The 17,345-nt window shown below is 37.3% G+C and overlaps 1 protein-coding gene across 5 annotated transcripts in view; it reads right to left on the bottom strand.

Moving 5' to 3' along the window:
• Positions 1-17,345, bottom strand: part of SUPT3H (SPT3 homolog, SAGA and STAGA complex component) — a 280,606-nt gene that overhangs the window by 46,140 nt on the left and 217,121 nt on the right. For all 5 annotated transcript variants that reach the window (XM_040598289.1, XM_040598291.1, XM_040598290.1 and 2 more), the window contains 5 exons: positions 12,728-12,803; positions 9,956-10,068; positions 9,240-9,347; positions 8,548-8,736; positions 6,136-6,246 (listed from right to left, as the gene is read on the bottom strand). In XM_040598289.1, the coding sequence (XP_040454223.1) occupies positions 6,136-6,246; positions 8,548-8,736; positions 9,240-9,347; positions 9,956-10,068; positions 12,728-12,803 (597 nt within the window). The remainder of the gene's footprint in view (positions 1-6,135; positions 6,247-8,547; positions 8,737-9,239; positions 9,348-9,955; positions 10,069-12,727; positions 12,804-17,345) is intronic.

The following is a 17,345-nucleotide window of genomic DNA, read 5'->3' as shown; positions in this document are numbered from 1 at the left end:
GAAGAACCTAGAAGAGTATAGGCAGGGCTGTATAAGGCCCAACCAGAGTAAGTCTCTGCCATAGCATTCCCTGGTGTCACACGTCCTGCGTGCAGGGAATGTCACAAGCAGCATCAGAAACAGTGTTTTGTAAATATTCATTGTTTTCGGATGCTTAAGCACTTTTACGGGATTGAAATTTTTAACAAGAGAAGGTTTAGACTAGCAAATCTTTTCATTTCATACTGAAATGACTTGGACTCTGACGGAGCGTCCCCCCCAAAAGTAAACAACCAAACAGAAGTTGGTTATACCCTCTGTTCATTCAACACGCTCCATTTACACATGCATGCACTGCTGAACAATGGCCACTGTCTTCCACAAGTCTCTGCAGGATTACAATTTAGAAACTCCATTTTTCTTTAACTAAACATCTAAAACATTTCATTTCAGAACTGGCATTAACTAGAGGGGACAAAGAATCTCTTTTGGAAACATTTTCTTATTCTTTCTGCCTGTGGTCTTCCCCCGTTGTAGCTGACCACTTTGTTTTTAATTTCAGAGTAATGGATGCTAGCTGTAGTTTTTCCTAGAGTTGTTCTCCCATGGCCACAAGTACTACTTACAAACTGTTCAAATACTACTTAGAAAACTGTTCATATCAAGGTTTCAGATAATTGCTATATATTGATCACAGAATAAATATTTTTAAAAGTATTTTTTTGTTACTCCAGCTGTTAGAAATACAATCAATTAAAGTAATTTAAAATAATTTCTCTAAAGACATTATGCTTGTATTCCTGGTAAGAAATATAATCCGATATCTTTGTGAAAACCTTGGCATACTCAATATTATCATTTAGAATAATATTCAGATCAACATTAGGATTATATCTATAGGCCCAGTCAAGACTGCAGATCATTTTCACTATGCACTTTACAGAGATGAGCCTTTTAGATTAATCTAAATGTAACATATAATTATTTTAGTTTTTTGACTAGTCTATAGGAAGATTGAACTTACTGTAATTGGTTTGGTATTGATTTTGATCTCATTTAAATCTTGAATCTTATTAAAATCCATGATGCTGCTATGTTGTCAAGTAAGCAAGGGGCCAGAACCAAAATTTCATGAAGAGGGATGTACCCAAGTCACACTACAAGATATGACAATGTGCTCTTTCTCAAAATTACTTTCCACTGACTTTCCATGGAATTCCAATACATTCTGTAAATGTAAGAGAAGCAACCCTCTTACTCTATTCATCCTAGGTCGCACTTCAACATGTCTAATAGTTAGATCACTCATCCAAAGGAACCATGAAATGACTTAATCATGTATAATCTCCATGTACAGGGTGGTAATACCAATATCACTGTACTTGAGATCTGAGATGAACTGAACTGATGTTTAACAACTGGGCATTCAGGATTATTCCACTCCTTAACTATCTAAATGAATAATAATAAGAACATGTGTAGAAGAGTACAATTACAAACTAATGTGATATAAAAATATTAGAATATTCGTATCTACTGATTTTCTATCCAAATGTGAATTCATCTCTCAATATAAAAATTCTGTTAATCCTATGTAGACAAATTCCCCATTTTCCTTGATCAAGAAAGCAAGATTTAGCCTAGAATGAATTAATACACATAAAATGTCTCACTTCCTTGACTTAAAAGCACAGAGCACAGAGAAACAGATTCAGGTAAGTCCATAGCATTGCATCATCCCACATGATGAATATTTACACATTTCCCATTCCTGTCTTGCAAAATTATATGATGTTATTTTAAAAAATAAATTATTTATTTCTCTGTTCCTTGGAAGTGTGGACCATGCTTTAAAGCCGGCAATACTGAGTACCACCCAATACTGTTAGTAGAGAATACGTAGATAAAATATAGGTCTGGACTACCTTAGACATGAGACAATGCAGAAGAATCTAGAGTACACTTGCTGCTTTCCCTTGTGGCTTGCACTTGGAGACAAAACCTAAATGCTTTAATTATGTTAGTCATTTTGACATAGCTATTTAGGTCAAAATAAATGCAAACGGATCATTTTCACTAGTTTAATGTTAGTTCTCATTTACCATATGATTACAAAACTTTCAAAGTGCTCTTTTTGTCCAAACCAACATTCATCAAATGCTGCTAAAGAATAAATTACGCAGCTTAACTCTTCTCCTAAAGCTGCCTTATGACTTATCACCAAATCAGATGGAAGAGGACAATCATGACAACACAGCAAAAAAAGGAAATATGCCAGAAAGTATCATTGTTTGTGCTTTATAAATTCATATTAAACATGATTCTTGGTGTATTTGGGAATAGCTCCTTCCTGAAGTACTGAGAAGCCATTACAATTCCCAGTCAAGCTGATTTTTAGCCATAATCAGTTATTTTTGTGTGTTAGCTAAACCGTCACAAAAGTCCTTTGTTTTTCCCCACCTGGGAGTGTGAAAAAAGTGAGAAAAGACAGGCATATGGGAAAATATACAATCAAAATATATGCAAATCCATTACAGAAAATCAACCTTCAAGGGCATACTTTCACGCGCATTCACACAGTGCATCAGTCCAATGACAAAATTTGCTACCCAGACATACAAGCACAAGCACACCTCTGAGTTTTCATGCAATAATGAATAATTTCATGCAATAACAATGACCACTGTGTCTTAATTTGAAGAAAATGTACAGAGTACTGAGTAGCCCCCTAGGAGCTACACTAAGAAAGATTTCCACAACAAATACACTTCAATGATGTAAAGGCCTGGTGGCACACATGTAACTAAACGTGGAGGAGATATATTAACAGTCCTACAGCAGATTTTTCTATAACCAGGTATGGCTATTTCTTTACATCTCAGTAACAGGAACTTTGATATAGGCTATGTTTATTTTCTAGGTAGTGCAAAACCTTGACATAATGTTAGACAGAAGTCTGAGCTATTCTCTATGGTATCTGAGGGAAAAACTGTATCAGAAGGATCTAAATCCTCCCCTCATCTCTTTGAAGCCACTAGAAGGGATATTTGTATGGATCAATGTAATAACCAACAGACTGGCAGTTGTCAAAGGCCTGATGTATTCACTAAGTTAGTATTTGAACCAAAACTGCTAGGGAATGAGTTTTCTAACTAGAAGAAAGAAACGTAAGTCGTGTTATCCTACACAAGGATGGGTGATGTGGAGAGACAGCCACCAACTACACGCCAACGCTACTCATGGAAAGCATTTCACCTTTTTAAAAATACAGACCTGAATGAAAAAAGGTTAGTCAAATGAGTAAGAAAAACTAAACTCACTTCTTTAAATCCTCTGGAGAGGTAGTGTGCAAGAAATGGGGCTACGCTGAGAACCTTGTGCTCAAGATGTGAGACGGCATATGGAAAATTGAGATAACTTGCTGTCAGTACTCAAAGGGGGCTTATAAGAAAGATGGAGAGAGACTTTTTATCAGGGTCTGTAGTGGCAGGACAAGGAAAAATGGTTTTAAACTGAAAGAGGGTAGAGTTAGGTTAGATATAAAGAAGAAATTCTTTGCTGTGAGGGTGGTGAGACACTGGCCCAGGCTGCCCAGAGCAGCTGTGGATGCCCCATCCCTGGCAGTGCTCAAAGCCAGGCTGGACGGGGTGGGAGCAGCCTGGGCTGGGGGGAGGAGCCCCTGCCCATGGCAGGGGTGTGGAACGAGATGGTCTCTAAGGTCCCTTCAAACCCAACCCATTCTATGAGTCTATGATAATAATGCATTTTACTATTAGCAGAGTTGCGCTTTTTTCTTGTTACTATTGTAAAAATGCAGAACTATGTCTTCTACTTGAAGTTCAGTCTAATCTATACATTTTAGGAACTGTACTGAACGTGTATATAGCCCACAAAACCGGCTGTTTCATTATTCATTTACTTCCATCTGTAATAGGACTGGTAACACGAATGATAAAGTGCCATCAGAAAACTGTAGATCATCTGGACATGCAGAAAATTCCTTCCTCCTCACCTAGACTCTGCCAGGGCTATAAAATCAGATTTTATGTAGAAGGATGATCAACAGGCTTAAGAGAAATGGAAGAGACAATGTGCAAATGTTCCTAACTACTCTACGTGACCTTTAGGTTAGTTTTAAGGGGGGAAACAGCTGAGACCATAACTTCACTGGATCCAGTGACAGAGATACCCATTCAATATTTCTTTCCATGCAGTTTTTAAAGTGTCACCACAGAATCACAAGATGCACACTGAACAAAGCCATCTTTCCTCCTGGTTCTGTCTTCCTGTCTAGCAGGTTATGCAGATACACAAAGAAACTCTTGTGAAGGCAGTGGCAACAGGAGCAAGAAGTGCTGCCACAGTACTGTTCAAAATGTCTAGAGATAATATTTTTAATACAACAAGGTGAGTCTGGTGATACGAAAAGGCAGCGTCAAAGGAAGCATCAATCTACCTTCATGCTTTCTGCACCTGTAAGGAACTTACCCCAAAATTGCCAATATAGGCATTGACAGGAAAAGTGGGCAGATCAGCGGACCTAAATGCATATTCAATAAAAGCTCTCAAAACGCTTTTCCTGAACTTTCTCATTGAGAAGGGAATTGTATTATAGCTCTACAAAATTTCCATCTACAGCATGTAGATGCCCCAAGGTTCCCTCTTATTCTTAGCTTGTTTAGAGGAAACAAGATCTGCTCACCTCATCAACCGCATTGACAGTAGGTAATGTCAACAAATTAAACTGTCCGGTTGGTTGTACTGGTTGGGAAGTTCACAAGATTGCAGGACATAAAAACCCGAAGCCCAAAACACAGTACTTTAATATATCTTGTGGTTGCAGAGAAATGTCAGACTTTGGTTAATAATTAACCAAAACATTTTTAGTGAGGGTCAGGGAAGGAAGACTTACATCTCTGTAATTGTTTATTATGTGAGCTCTTCTTTATAATAAAAGTAAATACATTCTCTGCTTTCAGAAGCTATCGCCATGTTATTAGCTACATCTCTTAGCAAACTTCAGATGCTCTATTTTGGACTAGAAATTCTATGCTATGCTTTACGTGATATTAATCTAGCATTTGTAAGTGGCAAAAGAGAGGGGAAAAATTACGTGAAGATAATTAATTGCATACATATCAACTATTATTAACAAACTAAATATTTACTGCCAGTTATTAAAGCATTGACCAGTTTGACACTAGGAAAATTATAACTTCACATACTCATTTACTCTTATTTTTTCTTGTTCCTTGCCTCTGAGGTCAAGTCCCACTATTTTCTTGATATTTATGGTCTTCATACACTTCTATATTTTTATGAAGATTCCTCCAAATTCAGAATAATATTCCTCTCATAAAATCCCTCCAAAACCAGACAATTTCTTTGTGATTTTTAGGAGCTCAGATCTAGTTTGGTGGTTCTGTTACTGTAACAATTTCTTTGACATTCATTCTTTCCTAAATGTAGAGAGTCTGAGGTAAGCAAGGATATATGCCCCACAGAACAACAGATCAGAAGAAAATGACCCCAAATTATGACATTGGAGGCAGACTACTTTCACATTTTTATCAGCTGAGAGAATTAAATAAAGAATTTATTTGGCTGCTCTGAACAATGGATTTGCAATTTGCATAGAAAAAATGATGGCAAAACCTCATAAACCATCAGTGTTTTGCCACAAGCTCAGTTCTATTACATTTCAGTGGAGGTTCAAAGTGTCTAAAGAAACCATTGTCTTCTTTCTCCAATTGTAAATGTGTCACTTGAGAGTTCAACTTCCAATAGGAGCAGTATCTGACACACAACTAATTTTAGAATATAAAGTGCTCCTCACCATCTTGGAATACATATAATTTAAAATAACTGTAAACCTAAACTTTGCAAAAACAGAAAATTCAAGCACTAACAAAAAAGCATAATTTGTAATTGAAAGAAAATAATATTTAAAAGGAAAAAAAAACTTTTTTGTCCTTCCAAAAAGAGACAGAAATTACTAAGTTTTATTTCCCAAGAGAATTATGCCACTTTTATAAAGAAAATTACAGTCACCACAAATTGCTCTCAACAATTCCAAAGCTTCTTCATTTGACCACTTGAAAATCAAAGTTCTTTAAGATTATAAATATAACTTTTTATAACTCTGTTATTACGTACTGTGAATGGGGAAAGGGGGCCAATCTTGTGGCCATAGCGTCGAATGGCCTCTCTGATGTGGCTGGGCTGGATGGCATCGCTTTGAGCCTCCATACCACAGGCTGCAGTGCTCTGCAACAGAAAAACACATAAATTGTTACTAAATCAAAAACACACAACAGACCTACAGTGCATAAAGTATGAAAATAAACCTTTATAAAATGGACCAATTTTTTTTTTTCCTGAGGATACACATCATTGCTGCCACATACTACATTAGAGAAAAAAAGCTATTAACAAATCAAAGAGGACTTTTACATGAACTTTGCTTAAGAGACCCAAAGAACACCATATTTGTCCTCTTAAATCTTTCACCTAGTGCTGCTGTATGTTGCAATTGAAAAGAGCAGAAAATGTTCAAACTAAAATGAAAGGGTCATATAAGTCATACTGCAATAACCACAGAAACTATTTTTAAAACATTTCAGACTCTCATTATGATGTCAAGGGGTGGGGAAAATATTGAACAAGTACCCAAAGTGGAAAGCAATTTGACACAAAAATCGCCATTTAGTAATATCAGAATGAAATCTGAAGATGAAACATGTGACACAATGGTGGTACAAGGGATGCAGAAATATTTTAATTACTTCAAACTGGAACGTTTCAAATTTCAAATTACTTTTTGGATTAAGTACCCTAAACAGGAAAAATAAGAATTCACTGCTACTGGTCCATTGATTTTACAAAAATATCTCCAGGATTTAAAAGGAAAAAGTTACTCTTTTCTTCTTGCTAGTTACACTGAAATGCTGGTTTAGGTTGCATCTAGACACAGCTGCTTGCCAGAATTCAGACGACTTATCAGAATGATGGCTACTTGGTAATAAATTCATGAAAACAGTACTAGTGAATGCACCAAGAATGACAAAACCTGAAATTATAGACTGAAGTTTAATGAAGACACATACATGGTTCCCTCATACATTTACACTATATACTAATCATTCCAAACTTGGGATATTTTTTACAAAATGTTTTGTTTTTAAGAGTGCTTGCTGAGGCCACTGGAGCCTGTGTTTGAACACACAGATTTATTCATAGTTTGATGCCAGATTCTTCCCTTGCCGATTGACATTCATAAAGTGAATATGAAACTCAAAAACTTTCTGCTGGACTGGGCCTTCATGGACTAAGAATAACATTCTCCACCAAGTTAACTCGTTTGTTTCGATGCCTCAGTTATACTCCGTATATAGCTAACCAAATTGGAGAAGTCATAGGAACAATTCATTAAAACCGTGCACATTTTAGTTGTAACTATTTAAAAAGGTATTAAGTCAAACACTAAGAATTTAAAATAAACTCACAACACCAGTGAAATATGATGCATCAAAAACTCTATACCCAGCAAAACTCTTGTTCCTAGGAGTCATAATGGAAATAATCCACAGAAAGAAAACATAATCAAATATAATATAAAAAAGGAAGACGAAAAAGCAAAAGTCTTCAGAGAAGTTTTTAGGATTCACTAAAGACCTTCTAAACAAAGTATAAAATTAAAGAGAAAATTGTATGTATTAGGAGTATCTGCAGCACTGATGACACTAGGAGAAAATACATCTTTTTCTGTCTGTCCTTGTAAAAATCACTGGTTTAACTCTGTGAAAAATGAGTATTTGTTTTAGGAGAATAATAGCACACATGAGAAAAATCACTAGTCACTCTATTGCTTTGCAGCAAAACGAGTATTGCCATCACTTTTTTTTTTTTCTCTCCAAAAAAAGCCCTAAGTGACTAACACAGTGCTTCCTATCCAATTTATTTAATCAAATCTGTTTCCCTTGTGGTTTTAAGGTACATATATCCCTCTCAGATAGAATACCAAGGCTCTACAAGAGAAGACAGGAATTGTAATATTTACATTTCACACTCTGAATATGAGACGTCCATATTTTATGCAAAGTAAACAAATAGATTGAATGCAACCGACTGGCATAAAAATAAAGCAGGTCAGGCAAAGTTGTTCTAGGCAAAGAAGGCAGTTGCCTAAGGCTGTTGGGAGCCGGAAAATCACAACCACCTCTTTGCCTACTTTGCTTATGCTTTGAGCCTCCAAACCTATGCTAGCTGCTAGTGTCAGCAGAGGGGGTGACTATTTGGGGTGGTGTCTACTGCCCTGGCTGTGGAAGAGCAGCTCATCATAGAAGCAGCAGCTGTTAACAAAATTCAGTGTGCAGGCATTACTGAGAAGCTTTAGCCTAGTTCTGATACAAAAAAAAAAAAAAAGAAAAAGAAAAAGACTGAACTACACATTTGGCCCTACAATAACATCAGTAGTTAACATGGAATATAGATTAATACTAATAATTAAAATGAGACACATTTCCTGAAAACATTTTGGTTTCTTTATCAGGCTTGCACACCAAATACCTTTTTTCTTTTCCTTTGTTTGGATTTGGTAGAGTCCTGTCCAATTCCACCATTCCCCAGGGCTCCTGAAGGAGTTTTCCCAAGATGTTGCTGGCCTGCTGATGCTGGGGGCGTGGGTGTAGGAGGAGGCGTGTTTTCAGGAGAGTCAAGACTGGTCTTCACACTTGTAGATTGCCCTAAGAGATGTGGCTACAAAAGCAGGATGTCAAACAGGCATTATATAATCAAATAAAAAAATAAAATGAAAAAAAAAAAAGAAAATTATTGCCTTCTTCAATTTAGTGCTAAATGAGATGTAATACAGAATGCTTTTTGGTCATTCCAGAGGTTACTATATCTGTATCATAGCAATTCATGCCATACAGCACTTATCGCACTTGCCACTGTTGACAACTTTAATCTCGAAATCTGCAACAGAGAGAGACTTCAATATATAGAGAAAGAATTTCTGCCCAAGAAAAGAGGATTTACATTTAAATATAAAGATGTTGCTAGACAAAGACACGGTTAGCATTTGGAGCTATAATTTAATGTCTTTCTGTCTCACCCGTAACTTCAATGTTCATAAACTCCGCAGCAGAAGTCTGTATCAATACCAGATTCAATAACATCTACTCTGAAAGCAACGAACTACCAAATGCATGTAAAAGTAAAAGATAAAATGCATTATTACATGAGCAAACAAGATTTACCTCGGTAGAGTTGTGATACTGTATGAAGGTGGCAGATATGGCGTGACTGAACGGGTCACCAGCTTTGGGAGCCATGTCCTGCTTCACCAGAAGGGCCAAGTCCACCAACTGGAGAGGCAAAACCAGTCGATAAACAGGTGGGTTTACTGACATGGTACTTACTATAAATGCCATTGTAACAATGAAAAGAGAGAGGACTTGTGGGACGAGGCAGGTTATTCTTACTGTTGAAAACAAAATTATTCAGAGATATTTCAGCCTAAGGAATCTTTTTTTTTTTCCACTTCTGTAAATATACAGAATAATCTCTCTACCCAAGAGGGCTTGGCTTGGCACTAAGGTGACATTTTGTTTTCCAGGAAATCCTGCTTTTAAATCAAATTGTGCAACGGGATTGAATGAGCCTCAGCACACTGCTGAAGGTTACATAGCAAAATCTGTGGTTTCAGTTTGGACATGAGCTCATGCTGGACTCCAGTCTCCTCTGTAACCATTATAAAGCATTTCTATTTGTGTATCAGATGGATGAGTACGGCACAGTACGCATCTATCACAGCGTAAATTGAAAGACAGACAGGAATCCAGTCAGCTCGGCTAGCTGAAGGAGTGACTGCACTTCTGAAGGGGCTCACCACACAGTCGCCTGAGGATGAAGTACATCCAACAGTAATTAATTCATTTTGTTTAATCAGAGTTCAGTCAGGATATTCCCTTACCTGCGCCACAGTCTCATATGCTAAATATGCCAAAATCTCCATTGCAACTGCATTGGGCTTTATTTCCATACTGCTACAGTCCAACCAGTCACGGAATTTGGATGCTTTCTTTGCTGTCAGTTAAAATCACAAGGAGAAAAGTTAACAACAGGTAGGCCAAAAGAATGCATTTTTTCCAATCGCAGAAAATACTGCAAATGTGAAACAAGGAATGTGAATGTGATTTCATTGGCCAAGGAAGGAATTACCAAAATGGAACTAGTGGGGAAAGGCTGTTATTCACACCCAACCTTTTGGAGACTCATAAGCAGCGTGGAGTAAAGAGAAAAACACACAGTTAATCATTCTATGGGAGACTTAACAACAAGGAAGGGTGTACCTCAGAGGACTGTATATGGGACAAACCTGATTTTGAACATGTTATTGTAAAAGAAATAATATGGTTGCGTCACATCTTGAATGAGAGAACACACTAGAAGAAATCAACACAAATCTGAGTCCAGATAAAATGATGGAATTGTACTAACAGCAAAGACAAATGGAGGACAGAAGAACTAGGAAGTCCTTGTGTTAACTATAGAGGGATTAGGTGCTGACAGGCTACCCAAAATAACTTGCAGATGAGTGTTTTTAAAACATGCTTTGGATAGACAGTAATAAGTATAGATGTAGATTCACACATGTTCAACATTCATACAAGAACTTCACAAGACTCATGGATGAGATTGCTTAGGAGAAAGTACAGAGACAAATACGGGACAAAGAAGTGCGGTATTTGCTGAGAGAGTAAAGGGAGGAAAAAAGGGTGCTCTTACTTAGGGTCGGTGGTGGACAAGCTGACCACAGAAAGCTGTGGAGACTTGGACAGAAATGAGTTAGTGATATAGAGGGGTCTTAATGTGATCTGTTTGTGAAGACAGGACAACCAAAAATTATGTAAACACCAAGTGGAAGAGTCATTTGAAACAGGTCTTTCAAAGAGAGTATTCAACGAGGACTAAAAAGCTAAAGACAAGTCAGGTGTTAAACAGAAAATAGGTGTAAATAATGGTTGGGTTTTTTTAGGAGGGAATAAGAAGGCTACATTGGGTCACTAAAGACAAAAAAACCTCAAAACAAAGCCAGAGAAGTATGAAGGTGACAGCAGGAGCACACAATATTCCTTAGAATTTAAATGTTTAATTCTGTAGTGTTTGATCCTTTGATGGACCTTCTCCTTTGCCTGCCTTTAAGTGCACAGGGATATGTGGCGCTGTAATTACATATATATTGTTAGAACAGGCTTCTTGAAGTCCCTTCCAGGTTTATTCTCTTGGGACACAGTTTTCATGGGTTTATATTACAGTATAAAGGGTTTACTACTTTAAACATAGCAATATATTCAATTTTTACAAAAATACAAGAAAAAGAGCCTTTGCGTTAGTTTTGAATGAATGTTCTGCACAGCCTTTAGTACACTCTATATAGCTGAGTTCATATTATGCAAATGAATTTGTGCATAGGTCTGTCTTACTGCTATTTTCTAAGCACCGTAATTCTCTTTTTCTTTAATGACGTTAAATGTCAGTGAACAAGAACTGCATAGACATGGTCATTTAAAAACACTGTGAAAGTATCATTGATGTATTTTTATAGATCACAATTCCTTGGTCAGCAACATTCAATTTTATTTTGCAAATTTAAGATTTCTATTTGTTCTGTCTCCAGATGATAATTTCGGGGTTTTAAAAAATGAATTTATCACAAACCTCTCATTTCCTGAAGTCACCCTAATCTGAAGTATCATTCTTCTAATGGCTCACAGATGTGTGATGCCAATTTATAACTAAGCTTACAAAACATACTGAATTAGTAAAAGAAATGCTTACAAAACATGTTTTCCTGCATTTGCTGATAGAGAACAGCATTTCAAATGTGTCATTTATTTGCCATAAATGAGTCAGGCTTTCTTCGAACTTAGAAGGAAGAACAAGATAAAGTCTCATTTAAAGACAGCATTGTGTTCGAGTCTGTGTTGTAGGATCATGTGCTGGTTTGTCATGATTTTACTGGCTCCTTCACCTCACTTTCTCTGACATTTGACCTAAAACCTTAGTCATCACTTAACTGCTTCTGTAATGATGTTTTGCTACATGATCAAGCCCATTAATTTACCGCTCATTATAGTTGTGGCCCACAAGTACTTCTAGTAAGTTGGTTTCCAGTGCTAGTAAAGCCCTAATTCTGTCATCATGTTATTAGTGTTGGAATGGCATATACTGATGAATTTGGCTAAAGCTGAATAAATTCCACAGTAGGAGCTTACAGCTTAAAATAGAAAAGACTCTTTAGTAAGTTCTTTGTGTCTCTGCGGACAGGGAAATAAAAGCAAAACTTGCTGCTCTTCTCTAATTTTAGATGCATTTCGAAAAACCTGCAACCATGAAACTTTACTAATATGCTGACTATAACAGCACCATGGCAGACTTCAGGCAAGTATGGTTGTTTTAATCCATTAACTCTTTACTAGTTCTGTCTTTGCAGTTGTCCCTACCAGCACGATATTTGAGCATATAGAAAGCTTGGTAAATTTTCAAGTGAAATATTCTGCCTGACAGCCTGAAACTATGCTAAATTAACCGTTCCCAGGAGTTATGCAGACAGAGAATTTAAAGTTTTATTATTGCGGATGAAACACAAGTGCTTTCAAAAAACATGAGGTTGTGCTGTGTTCTCAATTACATGAAATAATAATTGAACATCTTAATACAGTGCAGCCATTATAATACTTACAAAAACTCAATTGCCGACTTTCACAAAATTCCGCATACTGGACCGAGTCCATCATTCGTGTTTGTCTTTCTGCTCTCTGACAAAAGAGAAGTAGTACACGATGTACCTTATTCCAACAAGAACTGCATTCCCCAACAGAAATTACAGCACCAAAGTGCCCCTGCCATAACCTTGAAGTAACCCTTCCAAATTAAACATGCATTGAACAGATTAAGATGCAGAAATATAAACCACAGATTGGTTATCAATCTTGTGAGTTAAATTTCCCCGAGAAGCATGTCAATTCTTATTTTAAAAACCTGCTTGCACACGACTCATCTATGACAGTGGCAAGGACTGAGTCAGGAAAGGTGCTGAGCACTCTTGCCCTGACCGTGGTGCACATTTCAACTGAAGCGCATGAGTAGCCTGGCTACATGTTTACAGATGACCAGACAAGTAAAACGTTCACCTGGACCAAGGCCAACACGTTCTGCAGTGAGCAGAACTGAATCTATGTGCTTTTAAAATGGGAGCACTAGCAGTAGTGGAATGTATACATTCAAACACATTGAGGATGCACCAGACAGAGGGGAGCGTGGAAGTGCCCCTTCCCACACTTGATACACAGCAATAACTAACTGGTAAATGTATCTTTTTCTTTTCTTTTTTTTTTTCCTCACTGCTAATCTATGCTTGATTTTTTTATACTCCTGAACACCTACAGGAAGAGAACGGAAATCAGACTTGATTTGAGCTCATTCAAGAAAAAATGGCTTAAGATGTTGACTACTGGATTGAAGACCGTATTTCACAGAGTCCACTTTCAACCAAAAGAGTACATTTCAAAACAGTCAAGGTATGAAACCATGAACACCCCGCACACCCTACCCTCCACGTATCCCTTGTGCCAGAGCTGAACCACGGCTGGAGCAGCACTGAAGTTCATAGTTAGGTCTGAGCATGTGCCTGAGGTTTTGTTTACTTCCACAGAGCAGGGGCAATTTTCACAAGTTAAGGGTCTGATCTCTAGAAGAGATTAAGTCCTTCACATAACAAAAGGCAGAAAGCAGGGCAGTTAGATTAAAGAGAATGATTATCCTCTTCAGAAGCAGACAGCTCACTCTGGTCTCTCAAACAAGGAAAAGAGGTTGTCTTAAACATCAAGGAAAGGAATATATCTTCCAAACAATAACTCAATTAGTAAACCATTACACCTGGTAAGAACGGAATCATAACTAAGGATACCAAATGGTATCAGGAGTGGCTGATAGCACCGAGACTTTTGCAGTGAGTCCATACAGCTCAAGAAATCATGCACAAAGGAGGTAAAGTACAGGTGTGTTTGCATAAAGGATAAAAACCAACAGGGAAAAACCCACACACATACACACAAATTTTGCTCTGAATCCGCAAGCACTTCTACATCTGATGAAACTGAAATTGCAGAGACGCTTAATCTGATTTAATGGGAAATAAAAGAGCTGATGACAAGTGTCTTTGGAGACAGGCTATACAACCAGCATTTGGCCTTCGCAGTTTTTCAAATCAGAAGGAGGAAAAAAAACCCACAACCCAGTACTTGAAATACAGTTTCTTCCTCTCTTCTCTGCCTTTTAGGTCACTCTTCTATAACAGTCCAATCCATCAATTATGAGGTCTGTTGACAGTCAACATGTTCAATTTAGCTGTAAACTAAACCACTAACTATCCAGGAACATACATAGATATTCCTTCTTTCTTTACCTAGTCAATCATTTCTACTGTATTTTGATTTTTAGCCACCAGGACAGAAACTGTTCTAGTTGGGCATTTTTCAGTTCTCCTATGCATGCTTCTGGCATCTTGACTACATTTTGTTGAGCTGCCATTTCAGATAAGTAAAAATCTTCCGTTAATCTATTCCACCAAAACATTAAGTCCAGATTGATTTTGTATCCTTTAAAAATAATTTTCACAATACATGCTGTAACTTCAACCGTCATCTAGCATAACCATAACAGAGATCTGTTTTGCCTCCAAATTAATTCAGTCCTATATTTGAAGACAGAAGGCACCACCAGGATCATCTAATCTGAACTTCTGCATAGTGCAGGGCACTTCTCACCTAATACATCCTAAAAATGGCAGTCCTAGAATTTCTTGTGCAATTTTACTATGTTTTAGAAAGGCATCTAATTTGGATTTAAAGTTTTGACATATGAAGAGATAGCTTCTTCAAATAATTTAAAATGCTAACTTTTTAAGCAATATGATTTAAATTGTGTAATCATTTGTGTCTTTGTAAGTCAGAAATTACTAGTTGGGTACTCCCAGGTAATATCGCAATACTTTACCTTTAGGTGGTAATCAAACAGACTGAACTTTTCAATGACAAAATTTTCTTGAAATTTTACATCAAAATATGGAGGCTTCCAGAACTGTTGCTTGAGATCCCTCTCCAACAACCCTACCTCTAGAAGTCTCTGTCCCAATGTCCAGCAAAAGAGAGGATTATTCCAACACTCAATGAAGTCAGCTATGGCTTTCTGTAGGAAAGTCTTTGAAAACCTCCAAGGACCAAGATTTTATGTCTTCTCTGGCTAACCTGCTCCAGTGTCAAAAAGATATGTAATGTCCTACTTGAAACTGCCAAGAAACAATTTGCAGTTCTTGACTTTCTTTTTTCTACCCAGCACTACTAAGAAAAGGTTGGTTCTCGTTGTAACTGTCCTTCAGCAGCTGTAGGCTGCTATCTACTATTAGCCTCCTTCAGATAATAAAACTAAGTAATCTCTCTCAGCCTCTTCTGACAGGTCATGTGCTCCTTGGCCCTCAGCTCTCAGTAGCTTTCAGCTAAACCTTTTCAATTTCTCAGCATTTCTGTGGAACTGAAGGACCCAAACCTGGGTTACGTGTTCCAGGTTTGGCTCAACAGCACCAAGTGGAAGGGCATGACAACTTCCTTCGGTCTGCCAGCCACATTTCTGCAAAACTGTGAGTCTTGCTTTAATATGAGACCAAACTCTTGACTCATGTTCAACTTGATGTTCACTACCACCTCCCAGGTTCTTCCCAGAAGGGCTGCTACCCAGACAGCTGTTATGCAGCACGTAGTGATGCATGGGGTTACCCTGTCCCAGATGCAGAAACTCAGTGAAGTCTGTTCATCTCTCAAGGTTTTCAAGACCTGTCTGGACTGAAGCTCCATCAATCAGTGTGCCAGCCACTCTTAACTGTCATCAACAGTTTTGCAGAATATGCATTTTGGATCTTTGCCCGCATTTTTGTCCATCTTGTTCATGAAGATATCGAACGGTATGGCCCCCAGTTACCAACCCTGGGATATTCAGTTCTTACCTGTTGTCATCTCTATGTCAAGCCATTGCCTATTACCCTCCACATCCAGCAGCCCCAGGGATTTACAACCCTTTGCAACACCAGGGAAGGCACAGGAAAGCAAAATGACATGAAATGCTAACATAAGGAGTTACGCTTTGAATTCCTGCCTGCGATTACAAAGAAAAAAGACATCTAAAAATTTGACAAAGCTACTCTAATTTTCACAGGCATCCCTTCATGTAACAGGGAAACTGCAAAAACGGATTAATCTCCAGAGCAGTTATGTTAAACTAGATGATTTAGCAATGGTTACTCTCAGAAAATAGGCTACAAAACTTCAAAATGCAGGCTGTCAAAGGCTAGTCATGTATGTTCACTATCAAAAAACTGCAAGTTTCTTTATAAGAAGTGAAACAAAAAAATACCCATCAAAGATTTGGTAAAAGAAAGATGTTGCTGAGGGATTTTTCCCACAGGAGCTTCATTTTCCTCTACAAATTGCCTACAGTAGTTGTCTAAACAATGGATTTAATTTTGCAATTATATATTAAATGAATACTTTTTTTTCCTCTGTATGAATATTTTTTTTAGGTAGTAAGATGAACTACATATCTGTGAAATAAAATTTGATTTTTCCTTTCAACTGTCCTCTCTAAAAGGAGTCTTTCTTAAAGGTGGGTTCTAAAGCAATGCTGTAAACCACCACCAAATAAAATAGCTTCTATCATAAATAACTGGACCATTTTGTTCCCAATACACTTTAACAACCCCCCCACACATCATAATACGGAAACTCATAGTTCAAGGGATAAGAATGGCCATTCTATCAGTCCTACCGCTTTTAGAATAGACTATAAATAACCAGCAAATGCAGGAGAAATAATGATGGATAGCATAGGTGTATCGTCTTCAAGGAAACACCGAAGCAGAAATGAACAGCGGATCATCTTTCCTCTTCACTTCTCAAGATTACAAACAGTAATTATTTTCCCTGAGATCATCCCTTCTTTGGAAAAAATTAATGTTGCCTTATCTCTATATTTCTAAGGTATATTTCATAAACTGAAAATGAATCAATAACATGGGATAAAAAAAAGAGAAGACAGAGCACATCACTGTGAACACACAGTGTTATTCCAGGGCAAGGGTTTAATGGAAAAGGCATTTAAAGTTGTGGAAGTCACAGAAAATTTGTGAAAATGCTATAACTTATAAGTAATGCTTTAAGTCTACAGAATACCTACTTACTCTTTTTCACAGTCTTAATTTTTCATCTATTTTTTTTTTCCAAAACCAAGAAATTATACAGGATGGTTTA

This window comes from Falco naumanni, chromosome 6 (assembly GCF_017639655.2).
Source record: "Falco naumanni isolate bFalNau1 chromosome 6, bFalNau1.pat, whole genome shotgun sequence".
In the NCBI taxonomy this organism is placed as follows: domain Eukaryota; kingdom Metazoa; phylum Chordata; class Aves; order Falconiformes; family Falconidae; genus Falco; species Falco naumanni.
Note: the sequence above shows the minus strand (reverse complement) of the source record. Positions and strands in the feature narration are given on the sequence as shown.